The sequence below is a fragment of the Sphaeramia orbicularis genome, chromosome 15 (assembly GCF_902148855.1).
Source record: "Sphaeramia orbicularis chromosome 15, fSphaOr1.1, whole genome shotgun sequence".
Taxonomy (NCBI): domain Eukaryota; kingdom Metazoa; phylum Chordata; class Actinopteri; order Kurtiformes; family Apogonidae; genus Sphaeramia; species Sphaeramia orbicularis.
Genome location: NC_043971.1, coordinates 3709879 through 3731789, shown reverse-complemented (window position 1 = coordinate 3731789; position 21911 = coordinate 3709879). Strand labels below are relative to the sequence as shown.

At 40.4% G+C, this 21911-nt stretch overlaps 1 protein-coding gene across 1 annotated transcript in view; it reads right to left on the bottom strand.

Moving 5' to 3' along the window:
- Positions 1-17878, bottom strand: part of LOC115434305 (TBC1 domain family member 12-like) — a 34664-nt gene extending 16786 nt beyond the window's left edge. Inside the window, 3 exon segments of the mRNA XM_030156183.1 lie at positions 2751-2886; positions 16232-16253; positions 16256-17878. Coding sequence (XP_030012043.1) covers positions 2751-2886; positions 16232-16253; positions 16256-17120 — 1023 coding nt within the window. The 5' untranslated portion in view covers positions 17121-17878.
- Positions 17879-21911: the final 4033 nt, after the last annotated feature.

The window sequence follows — 21911 nt, the reverse complement described above, 5'->3', positions numbered from 1 at the left end:
CCGTGGGCCAAAAACAGCCCACCAAAGGGTCTATTCTGGCCCATAGGATGAATTTATGAAATGCAAAAACTACACTGAAGATACTGACAGTCATTTCAGCTCAGGTTCCACATTCAGCCCAGTTTGATCTGAAATGAGTCCGACCAGTAAAATACTATCATAATAACCTATAAAGAATGACAAGTCCATATTCTTCCCTTTGTTTTAGTATTAAAAAAAATGGAAAATTATATGAACATGTTTACCTTTACAAACTGTCTACTGACAAAAAATGTGAATAACATGAACAAATATGAACAACCTGAAATGTTGAAAGAAAACTAAGTGTAATGTTGTCAATATTCTGCCTGTTACTAAATGTTTTGTGTATTTGTAGATCCACTGTGATCTCTAAACTGTAATGCACATGTGTAAATGAGAAACTTAGGCATAATATTGTTAAAATTGCACTGAAAATTGACTTAGCTATTCACATTTTTTTAAATTATAGTTTATAAATGTAAATGTTTTGTAATGTAATTTTACTTTACTCTTAACTTTTACTTGGAGTTGACATTATTTTTTCATATTATTATGTTATTGTTTTACTGGTACGGCCCATTTCAGATCATATTAGGGGGGGGGGGGGGGGGGGGGGGGCTCCTGAACTAAAATGAGTTTGACACCCCTGCCGTAAGTGAAGTGCCCTCATGATTCCGGGTGATGGAGTGTGAGTAAACAAGCTGCAGTCAGGAGGGAGTCTGAGTGGAAAGCACGTGTTGGGCTTATTGTTTGTGCAGCCGTAAGCTTTGCACTCCACCATTGTCCTAGAGACAGGACCCAGCACTGGCCGATCATGTGTCATCTTAGACTGGTGTCTGCTGCATGGGACCACTCCATCAGTGACCAGCCCATCTCAGCTGAGGTATGGGACCAAAACAACAAGTCTGGGTCAGTACCGGTGGTGGACATAGTAAAGGAGGGACACACGTTGCTCATGACAGAGTGAGCAGTGATTTAGTACTTGCACATACTTGACAACAGACTATGACGCACGTTACCTGACAGAACCACTAGTATTATATGAGACCTTCTGAAATAGCTATTAAGTTAGAATATAGAAAATGAACAAAATATGCATCTAAAGTCTGGCCCGACAGGACTTAGTTTTATCTTGAATATCTTGAATGTCTTGTTTTGCTGTACAATGTCATTTTTTGTCTTTTATACTGTCTGCCTTATCACATTGTAAGTTGTTTTCATCTTGTTTTTTCTTTTGCATCGTTCTGTTCTTGCTTTTTTGTCAGTTTTGTCTGCTATAATTTTTATGTCGTTTTGTCTAACAATCATCTAAGGCCACGTTCAGACTGCAGCCAAATGTGGCCCAAATCCAATTTTTGTCGCTATCTGACCTGTTAAAGAGAGTTTGAACGGCACAAATCCAATTTTTTCAAATCGGACCCAGGCCACTTTCATATGTGGTCCTAAATTCGATACATATCGGATATTTGCAATGTGACGTCAGCCTGAACGGCCAGGTCGCATTTATCCAACCTTTCTGTCATTGAAATGCCAGTACACCCCAACTGCAACACGCTTGCAAACAGATATAGGTCGCCGGAGATGAGTGTCTTGTCGTGACAGTGTTACGGAGAGGCGGTCACAGATATTTAAACGTTCTTCTTGTCATTCGAAAATTATAAATGAAGTGGTGAGTGAAGCCGCTACATCACTATCCCACCACTCCTGAGTTCGACTCCACATCCAAATACTCTGTTGTACAGACGTAGCAGCCTGCACCACAAAAGGCCAGAGCAAAAAACCTGGCTCTGCTCTTTTTAATCTTCTACTTAAATTATTTGACTGTAATGGTGCTGACTTCGGTTGTAGCGAAACTTTATCAGTGCCACACGCACGCCGATATCAGATGCTCCATATTTACTTGCATAAACACAGCGTGTGTCTGCGTGGTCACATATTCAGTCAGGACCTCTTTTGCAAATGCGGGTTGCTTCAGGGTCGTATTCAGTTCATACTGAGAACTGATAAAAGTCGCATTTAATTGTAATATGAATGAGCGCACAAAAAATAGGATTTCACAAAAAAATCCAAATTATGCATTAAGACCTGCTGTTTGAACATAGCCTTAGTTGTTTTTTTTTATCTCGTTTATATCTTGTTTTATTTTTGTTTTCATCTTTTAAATTTTTTTTTAGAAGACCTGACTGGTTTATTCAGGACCAAATATCAAGTTGAGATGTGACAGATATAATGATTTGACCTTTGCTGTTATAATTACTAATACTGACTAAGCTTTTTTTTTTTTGCAATATTACCAGCTCTATGGACATAAAACTATATTGATATGTAAACATTATTTTGCAGTTGAACTACAAAAACACTGACAAAGACTCAACCGATCTGTGAGCAGACAACAGCCCAAAGGTCCAGAATGAATAAAAACCAGCTGACATCATGTTGAGGTTGTCAGCAGAAGTGAGAGGCTGTGGTCCAGATGTTGCTCTACTGACTTTGTGGTATTTACATGTAGACTGAGCAGCTTCAGAGGCAGACGGCGGCTGTGTGGATTTATCGTCTGAATCCTTAGCTGCAGGCAGTGTGCAGACGTTGCCAAGTAACCAAATGCACTCAGTTAAACCCATTTTTGCCTCTTCTTCCAGTTTTCATGTCACATGGACCACTCTGCTGGTCTGTGACTGTAGAGGATGTGAGGATGATGATGGTGATAATGTGTGTTTTAAAAAGCCGACCTGCTGTTTCTGATGTGTCCGACGTGTCTTTTAGTCGCGTCGCTCTCTCTTGTTTGCTGCCTTGCCGAACAGTCGCCAGCCTGTTGCATTATGGGACGGCACCTTGGGCTCTTTGGGCTTCCTAGAAAACAGGCTCCTGAGGGAGACACAACAGAAAATAACTCTGTGTTTATGTGCTCTTATATAACACATTCAGCCTTTAATGTAAAGATAGACCTGGGTATTTAACAAACGTGTTAACCGACAACTTCTGCTGCAGGACCGGCTAACCTCTGCCTGCAAACTGAGAAGGACAGTGACATAGTCTCTTAAAGCTGCAATGATTCATGGTTTTTAGTGTCACTGGGCAAAACAATTCATATGAATCTTTCAGCATACTGCAATTCAAGAAGTCTGAAAGGACATGAAACTTCTGCACATTCTCCTTTCTGTTTTTAGCAGCAGGAACTTACCCATGATGCACAAATTTTAACCAGTCACCAGTGTTTTCAGACTGGTAGGATGGTAGGACCGCCCCTAACTCTCAGGAGCTGGACTTCAGTTGGTTCAAATGGACTGTAATCTGTATGTCAAAAATGGCTCCTCTTATTCATTAGATGCAATCTTAACGCTTCATATACTTTATGAAGTTTCCCTTGGCAAAGCAATTTTGTTCAGCACCAAAAGGCAGCCAGACTAACATTCGCTGTTATGATGCTGGACAAGACACGTTAATAGAAAAAAAAAAAAAGATGCAGTTATAAAGCATATTGCAACAATAGTTTTTCTGCTACAGACGTGAATTTTTGCTCATTACAAGTAAATGGGGGGGGGGGGGGGGGACTTAAAAAAATTCTTAAAAATTGCAACTTTGATCTATTTTTTCCAAAGTGTAATGACATCTATTTCTGGGTCACTGGCCAATCTATAAACCAACTTTGGTATGAATTCAACCAATAGTTTTGCTGCTAGAGTGTCAACAAATAACAAACCAAGCCAAAAACAAACCCCCTTGCCTCCCCTTCGGGGGGCGGGGGGGTAATTACAAACTTCTATCGTACAAGGCTTATATTTTCATCTCCTTTGCATTTTTTCTGGACTGGAAAACATAAAAATAGACCTATTACATCATCTTCAAGTTGTTTGGTGACATAAAAGCACTTTGTGTATGTTTAATATACTGTGATGACATTTACTCTGTAGATCAAATCCAAACCAATCCAACTTTATTTATAAAGCACTTTAAAACAACCATAGTGGACCAAAGTGCTGTACAGAAGAATAAAAGCACAATACAAAATTAATAAAAGCATTAAAAACATTAAAATAAAATGAGTTAAAATATAAAAACAGAAACAAAATGTCAACATTGCACAAGTGTTAAAAGGCCATGGAGAACAGGTGGGTTTTAAGAAGAGATTTAAAAACGGGCAAAGAGGAAGCCTATCTGATATACAGAGGCAGGTTGTTCCACAGTCTGGGACCAGAACCAGCAAAGGCCCCATCTCCTCGTAGCTTGCACGTTGTTCTGGGCACCATCAAAAGCAGCTGATCAGCTGATCTGAGAGAGCGAGAGGGAGTGTATGTATGAGGGAGTTCAGAGAGGTAGGGCGGTGCAAGACCATGGAGGGCCAAATAAAAGTATTTTAAAATGGATTCTAAAATGGACAGGCAGCCAATGGAGCGACACTAAAACTGGAGAAATGTGCTCATATTTACGAGTGCCAGTTAAAAGACGTGCAGAGGCATTTTGCACTCTTTGAAGACAAGCGATGGAAGACCCACTAATCCCCAAATACAAAGCATTCCAATAGTCCAGCTGAGTAGTGATGAAGGCGTGGATATTGGCATTTGGTTTAAATCTGGATCAAATAATACCAGACATTTTTCAACCATTTTGTTCAGTGCCATAAAGGTGTTGTGTTATACAAGTCTGGTAAGAATGACAAACAGGCACAGTTTTTATGTTTGAACCATAAGGTGTTAAGATGTAAATGGACTCTAACAACTACTCATACTGCAGCTTTACCTTATGGACACATGCTTTCCATTTGCTCTGAATTAAAACATTTTCCTCCTCCCTCCCTTGAAGGTCCCACTTCATGCAAAAACAAATGAGGGAAAGAAGTGCAGTTATAAATAGTGAAGATGTAATGCAGGAAATTAATCCTCCCGTCAGTCTGACCACAGCTGTGCAGCTGCAGCAGTTTTACAAACGCTCCAGTGACGCTGGAGAAAAAAAGTGCACATCGACAGTTTTACGAGTTCAGTAGAAGAGGCTGAAACTGGGAAGAGAAACTGGAAAGACGTTAGAAAAAGACAAACTGGAGGAAGGATGAGTACACACACACACGCACATACACAAAACACATATTTACAGGTGGTGCTGTCACCTGTCCCTCTCAGCTGCTGTGTCTCCACTGCAGTCGGACCCAACAGTGACATGATCATATGTCATCGTTGAGCGACTGATTTGGCCGTGGAGTGTAAGTGGCTGCACATCTGCGTCAGTCCTCTATCATATATTATTCTATCCATTGCAAAATCTGTTGATTCTCCTGGAATCTATTACTTCCTACTCGTGTTATGCAGAGCTTTAAAAATGCCGCTTGTTTCCTATCCTAGTCTGGGTCTACCCAATCAGCATCAAGTAAACCTTTAAGCTCCACCCAGGAGTTGTCTACCTACCCCAAAGCAGGTTAGACCCTGTAAAGGTTCCTGTAAATTTGATCTATGGGGGTGGTTCCTGCCGTGGAGACACCCATCAACAGCGCTGCCCCCATAAAATTCTTGAGGTGAAAATACACCTCCTTGTAGGGGGGTGGGACTTCATGCTTTTTAAACTTTCATCACCCTCACACACACACCACACACACACACACAATAACAGACTCACTACACACACACACACACACACCACAATAATAGACTCACTACTAGCATAGGAGCTAATTATCTAATGCGGTGTGTCTAAATCTTCCTAAACGTATTTCCTCTGTAAATGTTCATTCATAGCTGAAATGGTTCCATGGTACCAGGCTCAGCTACAGATCTGACATGTGATATGTTTCCTTGGTTGTGTCACATATGAAATGTTCCCAAACTTTGGACCGTTTGTTTCTCGTAGCCTCGCTTCAGCGGCTTCTACCTCTGCCCTTTCAGTTCCCAGTCATCAGTGCACATGTGCTGTCAGTGATCAAGATTTGGGAAAAGTTAGATGTCTCACTCTGAGCTGACTTCAACTGACTACGGTTTAAACATTGTTTAGTATAGGATTACTGCTGTGGGGATGCACATGATGATGTCAATAACGACCCATGAACAACTAAATTAGTCGTCGACTAATTTTGTCATCAACTATTAGTTGACTATTATTTGCTGCTCTACACTCCAATACAACTATTTGACACTGAAAAAAAGAATTATTGCGTTAGCCTGACTAAAACTGGACTTTAAAAGTGCACGTAAACATGTTAGCTTGACTGAAATCAAAGTTCTAATGGTGAATAATAACACACTTCGATAATGCAATTGAAAGTGGATTGGACCTGTACAGAGCCAGGTGTTCTATTCATGCATTGAGCTCTGAACCACATTCTGGCCTAGAAGTTGAACATCATGAATCTCATCTACACAAAAAGTAGAGCAGATAGAAAGTACACTATGTACAAATGATCACCGTTGCCCATTGTGGTTCCAGTTTACCAGTGTGATGATTAGTAACTTGCTATTGACTACTGATCACCTTTTATATGTTTCTTTTATAATGTTTTAAATGTGTTTCTTTTGTTTCTTTATTTCAATGTCCTGTGTGAAGCACCTTGAATTGCCTTGTTGCTGAAATGTGCTATACAAATAAACTTGCCTTGCCTTACTGTTGTGTCTGTAACAGCATAGGTTAACGGCGACGTGATTTCAAAATAAATCAGTTAGGGCCTACACTCTGGAGCATGTCCAATATTTAGTCGTGGTGCGGTTGTAGCTCAACTAAGATGTGCATGTAAATGTACTAAATGACCCAATCTGTGTGATCCCTGTGACAGATTAAGACAAATTAAGACTACGATCTAAGATCAGAAGGCCTAGCACTACTCGTGAACATGCTGGATTCAGGAGATCATGAAATCACACAAGATCACAACAACTGCATGAGTATTGATAAACAGATTACTGTCAAAGAGTACATCCTCCTGTTTCACCCAACCTAGATACTGCAGGATTTATCATGATTAAAAGGGATATCAGGAACTTCACTTGATTCTAGATTTTCTTGATTCAAGTACAACCTCATGAACAAATCTGCGAGATGTCCTCAGAACTGTGATACTCCATGTAAACACACTCTATGGCTGTAGTAGTAATCAAGAATGGTCAAAGTAAAAAAATAAATTAAAAAATCACTGAAACATTCAAATCATTTTTGTCATGTGTACAGTACAGTACAATATAATCTTACTTTGCTGTTCCACACTGAATGCCAAGAGAATTTATAATGTATTAAAAGAAATAGAATAATTTAACTAGGAAAATAAAACAACAAAAAGTGGCATTCAAGAATGGCATGCAAAAGAGAATGAACATAAAAATATAAACTACTATTACTAAGTAAATATATATTTACATAAATGGCAATGTGTAGGTAATTGTGCAAAATGTCAGAGATAAATGGTTATAATATATGTGCAATTATTGAGTGTAAGGTGCATAAACAATATCCCAGTTGAAAATGTAAACATTCATAAGCAGTTTTTTTTTTTTGTTTTTGTTTTTTTTTTACATTTTTTTCTACAGAGATCAACGAAGTGCTTCAATAATTGTCAAAATATGTTGTTAAATGTACAGCCTGTGTCCTTAGACCAGTGTTAGTCAAACTGTGGGGTGGGCCCCCTAGGGGATGCATGAAGGCTTGCCAGGGGGGTCATGGGATGTTGGGTGTTTTTTTTCCTCAGGTTAGAACATGTAGCAGGTGGAACTAATGTTTTAGTGTTGGAGCACCCTGGACTCATTTTAGGGACGTACACCAAACCAATCTACTGCCATGATGATCTGTCACTGGACAAAGAGTTTAAGTTTGGACAATGGACAAAGATTGGACTGGAAAACAAAGCTGTGCAGTGTTTCTGTTTTTGCAGTTTGGACAGTTTGGACTTTAATGTTCTGAGATGTTCAATGGAAACGGGCTCATTGACCCACTGATATTGGTCACATGTTCGTCTTGTTAGAAAAATTTGTTTGTTGTTCTAAAAAAAGTAACTTCATTGTCATAGTTGTAAGGCAATTTTGCATTTCCTATTTTTATTTGGAAAAAATACTGTCTCAGGGAGCAGTCTGGTTGAGTTTATTTGTATTGTTCACGCAAAAATTAAGTTATTTTTAATTTGCATACAAATTAGTCCAGGTAAAGCAAAAAGTATGTTACAATATTGATGTTTCTTCCAATAAAAGTATAATTGCACCACTGTTCCAGTGTTGTTGGGGTTGAGGGGGGACTGGAGATTTTTCATCCTCTAAAGGGGGGGCCCACAGAAAAAGATTGAGAACCACCGCCTTAAACAAAGTAGAATAGTTGCTCAACCCTAAAAGGTTCAACTGGTGTTCTGATGCAGTGGTCCTTTTCTATCATGGACTCCTGTGTCTGAGACTCAAACTGGGCCAGAAAATAAAACCATGTGAAAAGCTGTCATCTTGTAGAAGTGACATTTTAGCCTCATTTTTTCAGGAAGTGAGAGTGACGCTGTGCATTGACAGACAAAGGAAAAGAAAGCAGACGAGTGCAGGGGTGTGTGTGTGTGTGTGTGTGGGGGGGGGGTGGGGGGGTGGGGGGGGGTGGGGGGCTAATCACTGAGGACCCAACGGCTGCACCCAGCCAAAGCTCACCGAGTCCTGCTGTATCACTTACTGAACACACACACACACACACACACACACACCAGCGGGGTGTGATTAACATGAGTTACAGGACCAGAGTCTGTCCACAGATTCCCCCCCCCCCACACACACACACACACACACACAGATACAGGCCAACAGGTCAGTGCCCCTCCTACAGCCATCCTTAATCCATTACACAGTCTGATATCTAACACACTCCACATATATCTAGCACATTAACATCTGACCATTCGGAAACAGGGATTAAAGGTGCCGTATGTAGGATTGTGGCCAAAACTGGTTCTGCAATCACATTCAAAATTCTGTAGAGCATTGTATCCTATCCTCCTCCCCCCAGACTACAGGTTGCCAGATCCAGCATGAGCGTCTACAACTAGCGTTTCCACTAATCCTTACCACCACACCATAAATTTCACACAAAAGAATCATCACCAGACTTATTCTACATAAGTATCATATATAATAGAACAGGACAAACATCCTGCCCACTCAAATGAAAGTTTGCACAGATTCAGGAGATAAGGAAAAGGGAAATGAGCCTCAAGTTTCACTTTTACTTCCGTGAAGTACAAGGTGCACTACCCCCCTGACCGAACCACAGACGCCGGACTACTGAACCCCCCCTTTCCCTTTTGGATTACACACCGCTACATGAAGAGTTCACTTCCACAGAAAACACTGAACTACAAGGAGCTACCATGGCAAGAGACAAGTCCTACACCGGTACGCGGTCTCTTCACCAGTCCGGTCCGGCAGTCTCTTCACCAGGGCCAGGAGAAGAGACCACAGCCTGACCCCAGGAGAAGACACCGACGGTCTGGGACCGGGTGCAGAGACGGCGGCCTCGGCTCTCAGTGGTTCTTACAAGTGGTCAGACTAAGGCAGAGGCGGCAACGGTCTTCAAAGTCTTCTCTGCTTTCATCCATCTCCATGTTTCTAAATCATCTCCTATACATATCCTTGGTTTGTTTCTCACTTTGTCACGATGTATTTGGGAATAATCAGAGTCCTTTTAGGTTTATTAACGTCAGACATTTCTGATCAGAAAAGTTCCAGCTGCAGCTCAGTGGAACTGCCAACCTGGATGAACCAATGCTGCTGACTCTGTGATTGGAAGACAGGTGATGGGTGAAGCATCAGACCAAAACACACAATGACAACAGAAATATCATTTCGGGGCTGACACTGAGCTTTTCAAATGCAAATAGTCTGGCTGGACAACTACTGTCAGTGAGATCAGGATTTGAAATGAATATGATTCTTTAATGTCTGGTGAAAGTCAGGGCCATTGTATAATTACTTCGAACATAATTCCTTCATACTGCACCTTTAAACAGACATGACCCGACCACAAGCACTGGTGTATTCATGTCTTCAACCTGAAACCTTACATGTGTATTTAGGCTTTGCCCACACTGATTCACAATGAACTGAGTTATCTCATAAGTTAATTTCTGCATTTTACACAGATCAATATAGACCATCATCACTACAGAATAAATGTGGTCAGCTCAAATACCTGTGATTAACATGGAAACATTACTAAACTGACTCTTAAACATCCATGCATTCTGTCATGGTCTACAGCTGGAGGCAGCGTCCTGCTGTCGGTGGTAAATGTTATTGGTCAGTATTGGTGTTATTGGAGTATTGGTGTGCACTTAAACAGACTAGCTGTAACATTCCAGCAAAGCGAATGTATTTATTCTATTGACCAATTAAGAGTCCTTGGAAGACACAAACTTCATATTTTGGGTCTTCTGGGAAGTCCTACACTTAACCAAACATTAAAACAAAGCCATCTTCCTCAGTCTGTTTCTGTCATGTGTAATGTAGCAGTGTAAAGACTTACAGCTCTGAGGAGATAAATGTAACTAAGGGCTTGCTGAACTGGTCTGAGCTGCTGAAACTCTACTCTGCCTGTTACTGTTATCACATAATCGACTTATGGCAATATTTGTGCTAAAAACAGTTATTGAGCATAATAGCGATTATAGCCGCGATTATAGCCGCAATTAACAGCGCTCTTTTAATGACATAATCTTTCACTTCACTTCTGCCTGGCATTTTTGTGTATACATTTGCAATAAGCTTTGTGTATTTAAACTTTTTATGCCACATCAACCCTGTAAAATGTTTGTTTGTAAAGCCTAAAAGGCAAATAGAATTGTCATTTTTATTTGCGTTCTGCTGTTCAGCGTCATTAAATACTGACTGCTCTTCTTCATTAGGAGTACAATTGTTGATAAACAAAATTGGATTCCAACTGACGCATCATCATTGCTCCAACTCTAGTTCCCTGTTTAAGGAACCTTTACTCTCACATCAAAACCTGAAAGAGAAGTAAAGCCTTTGAGTGTAAAACAGCCTTGGAGATGCACAGATTCTAGAATGCTTCTTTTCTCTGCTTGGGTGTAGTAAAGCAGCTACATCAGCTGAGCAGTCAGATGTAAATCACATGTGCAATGTGACAAACCCAGACACATGGAGAACTCTCTGCTGTCTCCATTATGAACCAGGTCGCATCTAGGGCCGTGTATCGGTAAGAATCTGGCGATGCAATACAAATAACAATACTAGGATCACAATACGATATACTGCAGTATATCACGATACTGTTAACAAAGCGATATTTTTTTGTTTTTTTATTTCTTTTTTAAAAAGATTATTTCCTGGAAAAATTTATAGTGCAGCATTTGGATAAATAAAATTTTAACATGTGGCTTTACCAGTACAAAAAAACCACTCAAATAAATAAATAAATAATATTTTACAAACATTACAGTTTAAGATTCTGCTTAAATGTTCGTATTCTATTGCGAAAGAATACATAGTGTTCAGTCCCTACATCATCCAACATCAGAACATTATTTTTGTGCTTTCACAATAAAAAAACAAACCATTGCCTCTTTCAGACAGTAAAAGTGCTTTTAGGATGCTTGAATTATCCATTATTCAACAAAACAGCATTATCAATTAAAAAAAAAAACTACATTTATGACCTGAGGTATCACAGGAGTACTTTTGTAGTAAACAAACAACAGAACAAAATACCCATGTGAATATCAAATAATAGAGTTTGAAAAACAAAAAAGAACCTCAGCCATGTCTGCATTAGAATAAATACCTAAAAAATATCGATATAGTACTTTTTAATATTGATACAGTATCATGAAGGGAAATATCATGATATACTGCAATACAAATATTTTCTTACACCCCTGGTCATGTCTCTCCTTCGGACTATGGAAGCCAGTTTTCATCCTGTTCATGTTAATTGATTATTACAGGGAATGCAGAGCACCAGTACACAGTAAAGGTTAAAGGTTAACTCGCTTTATAATCCCCATAGGAAAATTCTGGTCTCTACATTTTACCCATAACACACACAGTACCTAACATTAGCATTAGCATTAGCTCATAGCACACATATTAGTGTCAGTGAGCTCTAACTCCAGACCTCATCAGTACGTTGGATTTGGGCAATGACAGGTGAATTAACGCATACGCCCCTGTTTGTAACTGCAAGAAACCCCCATGGCACGAAGAAAAGAGGTCAATTCAACACAGAAAGCCCCCAGTCGACTGAGAATCGAACCCTCAACCCTCTTACTGTGAAGCAGAGATGGTACTCACAACACAATCATAACCTGCTGTCATGAGTATACCTGATCTCATGATGTGGAGCGGACATCCACAAGATTTCTGATAACTAATTTAGATCTGAAATCACTTCTCCTACCTCCTGCTGCCTCTGTTTTCCTGTTGCACCCTGACCCTTCAGTCTTCATTTCATGTGCAGCATTATGAAGGAAATGATCAAACAGCACATCAACAGTAGTGGATCTGACTGGATTTCCGTCTCTCTGGGCTCCCCTTTTACATCACGGCTGCTCATAAATCAAATAGGAAACCCCCTGTGCTTGTTAAAGTCTGCCTCCATATTTTACAAAGCACAAAAACAACTCAACCACATCAGTTCACATCTCATCAAAAGCCAACAGCTCTGGGAGGACGAAATGGAGGCACGACAGTCAGAGGTATCCATTAACCCACCATGATTCACATAACATCTAATGGACACAATCTGCCTCTTATCGCTTTTTATATGTTATTTAATATCATTAAGTTCTGGGCTACAATCTGACTAAACAGGCAATAGGACTTTAACAGTACATGGTGTAAAAGTACCACTGTATTTTTAACCTGCTGGAAAAGGTGCTAATCCTGACCAAACTCCTGACCCTCTGAACAAACCAGACTGATGACATGGAAGGTGATATGTGAATATACTGCAAATATCATTTTACAGGTGAATGATGGCTGGATGGATGAGAGTGTTAGAGTTTAGAGGAAAATACATGAACAAAGTACATGACTCAAAGGACCAGAACTCAAGTAGTGCAGGGAGATGAGGTTAGAGTATGCATCTTCATCTTCAAAGTCAGACAAAAAAAACTTTCATATGGCAAGAGACAGATGTCTTTGTCTACTGACATTACACCAAAACATAGTTATTATTCTGACAGGTTCAAACGCTGGAGGAGTGTGGACGCTTGGAGTTCAATTCAACTGAACTTCTGCATTTTGAAGCAAAATTGTATTATTGTAGACAGGGCCTGAGTTGACATGACAAATACCAAACATCTACCGATTAGTTCCAATTCAGCCATAAAAGCTGCTTGATGAGGTCAGACTCCTCGTCAACATTCTAGTGCATCCAAAAGGTGTTGCATGGGTCAGAGGTGAAGCCTCTGGGCTCAGCCATATCCAAACGATTGTTTACCAGTCTGTTTATCTGTGGTACGGAGGCGGTTCATAGAAATAAACAGAAATGCTTCCCAGTTGGAGTATTTGTGAATAACACAAACAAGTGACTTGAATGACAGAACGCTGCCCTTTTCTGTCTGACAATACTTAATAATAATAATAACAATAATGTGGGTTTGATGTTCACCCGATGGCAATGTCTTTAACTGGGTCTCCTGATCAGTTTCTAACGAATTGCAGAATTGATCAAACCTGAGAAACTAATTTAAAACAACTATTATTATTGTTATATTATTATTATATTATTATTATATTATATTATTATTATTAAGGATTCATCTGTTCATCTCACAGCTGTCAGATGGAGGGAGCTTATTTTGCAGCTGCTGATGCTGTCTGACTGTAAACATAGTGGTCGACATTAAGGCTGAGCTCTGATCTGGTTGAAGTGTTCCCATCAGGGTGAGATCACAGCCACCATCAGTGAAACTAATGGCACACAGTCATTTACTGTCAACATGGTCTACAGGTGGGACTACGTTGCACTGCATGTATAGTACAGATTTATACTTCTTTTCATCTTTAAGGTTTATTTGGTTCACATTCTCAGCTTCAGCACCTACAAATGTTTCAGTGTTTTCATCCTGCTGAAATAGAACTTCCAATCATTTTGTTTACTTTAATGTGAAAGCAAAAGAAAATAAGCAATTAAACCGTGACATCAGAAGCTACAACTGTTGTGTGATATTTGTTGATAGGTGGTCCACATGTTTTCACCTTATTTCATCACAGCTCTGTGTTGAAGGTTGTGTGATGTATTAAAATACAAGAAAAATTGTGCACATGCTTCACCTTCAGTACAGGAGGAGAAACAACAACACACTGAAACTCTAGTGGGTTACGCTGGGTTTGGGTCAGTGTTTTGTAGTTTTTTTAACCTCAATTTCACATTTACTGCAACATTTCTCTTGGGTTTTAAAAAAACTCTGAAGCATATTTTACTGCATCCACTCCTACAATGAAAACCAAGCAGTATCATGATCCTTTTTGATCGGTCATTTCTCCTGTGACTGGATTAAATGAGAGTCAGCATTTCTACATCCTGGATCACCAATAGCCTGTGATTTTTTTAGAGCTGCACCGGATTAATCGATCAGGTTGCTTGAAGCAAATGCAAAATTCCTGATCTGAGTAATCGACTCGAATTGATTGAAGGGAGATATTCCATTGCAGTTTTCCTGAATTTAAGCTTCTTTGTGCGTCACAATAAGTGTCCGTGTGAAACACAACAGTGGAACCAATGTTTAACAGCAGAGAAATGAAGGAAGCAAAGCTTGATTCAGGAGAATTGTGGATGAATTATTTTTTTGGATCACTTTGAGCCGATTAATCGGTTGCAGCTCTATTGTGATTTACACATACAGCAGGAAGTAAAAGTGTAGGAACTACAGACAACTACATCTACATTTTACCTGTTAGTGGTTGACCCACAGTGGGTTTTCAAGGTGACAAGTCAACAATAATAGTAATAATAGTATTATAGTAACTACAGTAATGTAATAATAACAGGTTCTAATGGAAAATGGCTGAATAACTGATCAATATCACATGCAGTTTATCACTTTTGCACCACTGTAGGAAATGACCTGTTTTAAATTCTGTTATAAATTGGATCACTGTGAACTGGATCACTGAACATCAAACTAACCACCTACAAAATCTGGTAGATTCTAGGTGCAGCTCATACTTCAGGAGCTATTACTAATTATTTTCCCTCAAAGCCAGCAATTCCACTGGAGACGCCTGATATTAGCCATCAGTCATTACTGGAGCCAAACTGTGCTGAAACCAGTGATATTTAAAACATCAGGTCAACTGATTTAACAGCCCAACTGGACCAGAACTGGACCAGAACTGGACCAACGGAAACAAATACGACCACTGTTCTAATGGGAACAAAGCTGGGAACAAACACACAGAACACATAATTCTGTTAAAATCAGAATAACCTGTCTCATGTGTTTGTCATATTTACCTCTGCCAAGGAGGTCATGTTTTTGCCAGGGTTTGTTTGTTTGTTAGCAACATAACTGAAAAAGTTATGGACGGATTTTGATGAAATTTTCAGGCAATGTCCAAAATGGGATGATTAACAAATGATTAGATTTTGGGAATGTCTGGATTCAGGAAAGAATTCTTTATCATTGGGAGATAGGGATATTTTTTTGGGGGAAGATGTTGCCTGTGTGTCATGTACTAATGTGCTCTTCTACTAAATCCATATATATCAGTTGTTAATAAATTGCATAAATTGTATAGTTGAACTAATATATTTGTTATTTTTATATCTTGGCAAAACACATGAAATACAAGAAAACACAATAAAAAAGACGATAATATCAATGCTAAGGGTCTAAGTCCAAAGTCCAGGTATTATTTTTAGTAGATTACAGCATGGGAGACTGAGCTGCCTTGGCGGAGGTCTGCCCTCTCTGAGTGCTTTTCTAGTTCCATCTACATTCTGCTCAGTTTTCCACTGAAATCATCAGTTTTGAAGAAAGTGTCCGAATGTGTTGAAATTTACTGTGGTTAAAGAAGTGGTGACTGAAGCATTTTGTATCAAACCTTGGCAGAAGTCCACAGTCTGGTTCACAGAGTCTAAAACTAGTCACTAATGCAAGGAATGTGTTTGGAAAAAGGGGAAGTGGAATTGACACGAGTGGGAAAACGCCAGTGGAAAAAAGTTAATCCAGAGGCATAAAAAAGTGTTTGGTTTGTGGTGCAGGTTCAGTGGCTCTGGGCCTCCTTCTTCCTCCCATTATTTGACTTAAATTTCTCACCTGGTGAAGAAATCTGCGATGCGAACCTCTTTGGCATCAGTCTGGGGTCCGAGCCGTCCGTCTGTCCGACCACCTCCTGCAGTTTGTCCGGGGCGCTCTGCCTGCGACCCGCGTCCAACACGGTCCGGAGGTCCTCCTCGTAGACCCCGTCTCCAAAATAAAAGCCCCCATCTTCGTCCGGGGACAGCGGGGTGGCGTCGCAGCTCAGGGACACGGACAGGGTGGGGTTAGTCCTCAGAGTCTGCGGCCGGACGGGACACCGGAGGTCCGCCACGTCCTCATCCGAGTCCCCGAGGTCCGGGTCATAGCCCGGGAAGTCGCCGTTCAGGTCGGGGTCGGGGGGCGTACAAGGTGGGGGGAGTTTGGCACTTGATCCCGCGGTGGGAGAGTCACAAGCAGGGGGGGGGCAGGGCGGAGGGGGCACATCCTCTGCCGGGCACTGAGAGGCCGACCCCCGCCCTCTGAGCCCCGGGTCCATCTGTGGAAAAACAGGTTCGTGGGTTGGCCCCAGGTCCGACCGGCCATCGGTGTGGTCTGGGTGGTCCCGGTCACCCGTGGCTGGTTTTCCAATATGTAAACCACCGTTGGCCACTTTGACCTCCACGTCCACGTCACAAAAACCGAGTCTGTGGTCCCGAATCGGGCCAGAACAGGGTCCAGTCTGTTTAAAGTGGACCGCAGTAGATCCAGGACTGGTTATGTCCCCGTTGGGCATGTTTACATCCGGACACGGGAGAGCCCCACGGTTCCGCTGGTGCTTCACCGTCCATGGCGGCTGAGCGGACACGGAGGTCCGGACACAGCCGCCGGGAGCCGCTTCTCCCCCCGCAGAGCAGTGGCCGGAGTCCGGGGTGTCCGCCGCGGAGCCCCCCGCTGGTTCCTGCCGCATCTGTCCGCCAGTCTCCACTGAAATCCGACCGCGGACGGCAGCTGCTCCTCCTCCCAGGCCGACCGTGACGGGCTCCTCCCGGCCACGGACCCGCTGAACCCGTTCAGGCCGCCGTGCTCACCGCAGACTCCCGAAACCACACAGCTGTCCGTCAACCGGCCTGGGAGGAACTTCTCCACCTCCACTGAACCCAACACTGGCTCCGTGTCGTGCGGGGGCGGCTGTACCGGGGCGTCTGTGTTTACATTCCTCCCGTTACCGGTCACATAAGTATGACCCTTCCCGGCTTCCGGACCCCCGCTGACACCGGCTTTGAGTGCGACACCAGCTTTTTGACCCGCTCTCCCCCCTCCTCCCTCTAATTCCTCCTCATTCTCGTTCAAGTCGACGCTAAATGAGCCCCCGTTTTCCTTCGTTGCTTCCATCGCCTCTCAGTCCGCCGAACGAGCCTCGGTCCCGTTAGCAAAACCCGGTAACGCGTCGTTCTGTCCGGTCAGCCGAGCTCCGCGGCGGCAGCAGCTTCTGTTGTTCTTGGAGGAAGGGGCTACCATTTTAGCCACGGAGGACTTCGGCCTTACCGGACACTCACCGGGTCAACCATGGCACCGTTTCATGTTAAGACGGAGGATATGTTTTCCGCGTTGCACCTGTTTGTTGTCGCCCCGCAGAAGATTACTTAAATCCTTGGCCGTGTTTGTGTCCACGGCAGCGGCATCCTGGGCCACAGTCCAGCGCCATCTTGAAATACCCCAACAATGACGTCATGCGCCCGTCGCTTGTGTTTTGATCCGCGCTAGTGACCCCTAGCGGTCACACCGTGGAACTGCACCGGGGACTTCCGCCCTCGGCGATTTTCGTTGGGTGGGGGGGCCAACTTTTTTTCTTTTTTTTTTTAACCCTTTCATGCATGAGTTATGAGGACCTTAGTCAATATTTTTTCCTGATTGTTTTTATTTCTCTTTTTAGGCATTAAAAAACAACGCAATTGAATTTTTCTATGAAGCTATTTTCATGGAGTTGCAAAAATGTCCACTAAGCTGAACACCATGCGTTTAATTTTTGAAGCAAAGAAACCTGTACATTACTGGTATTCTGTGTGAAAAACTATGAAATAAAAAGCATTCTAATGCTGCTAATCTGATCTTTTCTCACATTTTATCATACTCTAATACCAGTCATTACTCACTTCATGGAGATAATATGCTAAAAAAAAAAAAACAAAAAAAAAGAACCTTCTTGTTGTTAATTACAGTCTGATAACAATAACTACACTCAAACATGTTAGATCAGGTTTATCTGGAACAGCAAAGTTACAGTAATGTTATCACTGTATGGGATGATGCATAAGCGTCCAATGTGTTGGCTGATATGAAACTAAAACAACAAAATCCATGAATATACAAGAGAACAGCTGGAGAATAGCTGTCCACTGTAGTGACCACTATGCATGAAAGGGTTAATTTGAACAATGAACATTTGAACAGTATATATACATAATAGTATGCACCAAAAAAGGATAGAAAATTTCACAATTCAAAAGATATTTTACATTTCAAATATATAGAAACACATGTAAGGAAAATATATTTTAAAAATGCTCGAGGTATAAATAGAAATTATTACAAATTAAATAAGATTATACACTGATATAGTTTTTTGGGGGTTTATTTGCGTTAGAATTTATGATGTTCTTTTAAATTGTCTAAATAATTGGAAAACAGGGCTTTAAACAATAATGTTTGGACGTTGGTGTGCAAATTTGGTGCAATGAATGTGAAATTTGGCAAAAATAACTAAAAGGTTGATAATATATCTTTTCTGGATTAATCTGGATTTATTTTATCAATTTGTGAAAGGCCAAATAAAATATGTTGAAAGTTCAGTTACATGAAGGGTCAGTTTTGGTGTTTATAAAATTATGTAAATCAATCCAAATATGTGTGCGTAGGTGCAATCCCAAAATAAATAAAATATTGTTTCCTCTGCATTGCTACAAAAAGAACAAAGAGTATCAATATTTTTCTTATATTTTACCAGTTAGGTCTTTACCGATAACATCTATGGATCATTTTAAAAGTAACTTCTCATACCTTATTAGTAATAATAATTTCTTTGACAGGATCCAAGTGTTTTTCCAGTCTATGTCATTGTAAATATTTTTCCAATAAAAAACAGCTGCAGGTTTGGAAACAATATCTCTTTGAATAATTTGTCTAATACATTGATTAGTGGCATTATCACTCAATAAAGGACAGATGTTACCAATAGATATGTTAACAGGATTTAGTTCTGGGATAATACAACTTCTACCTTTAGGAGCAGACACCAATAACCTTCTAACTCCATCTGGTATTGCATCAAATACGGCATATTCTTTTGGAGTGACAGGGAAATCATAAACAGACAGAAACTCTTCATAGGATAATAATTGACCATTGTCATTAAGCAACTGACTAACAAGTAAAATGTTTTTATCAACCCATTTCTGAATATATAAAGACTTGTTCTTAAACTTAATATGGGTGGGGGACCAACTTCGCCTAAGTTATAACATTGGGTTTTCTATTGATTCTATTGATTTTATAGATTTACTCTGAATACAGAATAAATGGTGAGGTTAGTGTTTAATAGTTGTGGCTGATTTTATTCTGAGATTTAATTAGGAAATAAATGAATGAATTAAATTAAAGTGAACAAGCAGCGTCCTCTAGTGGACACCAGCAGGAGTTATTTCACTCACTGTTCAACTGTCATTCATTTACTCGTTAATATTTTACAGTTTAGAAACTATGCGTTTATGCTTCTAAAGTTTTATGTCAAATTTAATTAAATGTAATGAGTCTATCTGTTATGGTTACCTGGGACATTAAAATTATTCCCTGTACAGATACACAATCATATGCTGTATTCTGACAATACTACTCATCTGGAAGGACTCTCATGGATTCAAGCAATGATTTAAATGTGCCTTTTGTTTGTTTGTTTGTTTGTTTGTTTGTTTGTTTGTTTGATTGTTTATATGTTTATATTTGGTATACATAGTCTTTAAAATCTCAATTAATATATTATTTTAAAAAATAAAATAAAAAATGTAATGTGTCCAAACCAGATTTTAAAAGATAAATTAAAAAAAAGATTGAAACTATTTTATCACATATTTTTATTATATTTATTATATATAAGTGAAAACAAATGTAACTAAAGACATAATAATAATTTGAGTAGAGATGAGAACTGGTCAGACCAGACTCACTGTCAGTTTATATAGAGTCATAAATATTAATAAATACAGTTATTAAAGTGTGAATGAGTGTGAGTTCAGTTGATTTAGTGCAGTTACTCATCCTGACCACCAGAGGGTGCTGCTCACTCACTGCCTGTTTATTCCATCTTCAGTCACAAATCATCTACAGAAGGCTTAACTGTTTATCGTGTCATTGTCTCTGTGGCTGCGTCTGATTGGTTTATTGACATCAGCAGGTCATTTTCACATTGTTTAGAACTTTTTTTGTTTTTGCTGTCAGCGGTCATGTGTAAACTCCTGGTCTGAAAGTCTGAAGAAGAGGAGGTTCACAACCAACGAGACTGACAGACGCTGACACTGAGGGGGAGGGGGAGGAGGTGAGGGTGGGAGGGGGCGGAACCTGGCATCCCTCAGGTGTCATTATTGGCCTCCTGTCGGATCTTCTTTCATTTTTTCTGCCAAAGTTTAATCTTGTTCAGTTCCTCATTAACCTCCTCACTGAAATGATGAAGGATGGAGGAGGAGGAGGAGGAGGAGGAGGAGGAGGAGGAGGAGGAGGGGGTAGGAGTCTGTTAGTCTGAATCCACATCGATCTGATACTATAGACTCTGGCTGCTGATCGACCTCCTCCTCGTCCTCCCCCTCGTCCTCCTCTTCCTCTTCCTCTTCCTCTTCCTCCGCGTCATCCTCTTCTGTACATTCTGTTACGAAGGTTGACTAATTAAAAATGTAACATAAAGAGATGTGAACGACTCATGAAACTGCTCATAAAGATGAACTTATCCATTAAAAAAAAGAAAAAAGTTTGTTCTTTGATAAAACACATACAAACTGCAGTGATGATCAATAAATATCCAAAATAATCAATATTAAAGGGATCTTGGTTAAATTCAGTGTTGATTATTGATCATCCTGATGAGTCAGTGATTCTATCAATTATTAAAACTAAGTAAAAAAAAAAAAAAAAACAAAACATAGCCTATAAAAATAAATATTTATTTACATAGACAATTATAATAAACAAGACTTGACCAGTTTTTTTTTTTTTTTTTTTTTTTTTTGTATTTTAGTAAACGTTGTTTGTTCGTTTTATTTTGTTCATTCACATAAAAAGCAGAAAAATACCAATCGAACATTTTACATATTTAATGTCAGACAAAGGCCACAGGCATCATGGGAGCTGTAGTTTTGTGGTACTGTTTCTGTCGTTGACTTCATGTGAAAATGACGGGGAAACAGATGTTTACCTGCTGGATTCTGATTGGTCCATTGTCTCCAGAGGATGTCCAGTTGATGTGAGCCCAGGTTAGAGGTCAGAGGTCACCTCAAACCTGGCAGAGGTGTGTACACGTGTGATGTTCATGAATTAGACCGGACCCAAACTGAGCTGTGATTGGTTGTTACCTGGCCAGGAGGGCGGTTTCATTCAGTGCAGCAGGTTCAGAGGAGGTCAGAGGTCAGAGGTCAAAGGGTTAGTGGCCGGTGACTGGATGAGGTTAGGAAACAGAAAACAGAAGAAGAAGAAGATAGAGGAGGTTAGTCTGATG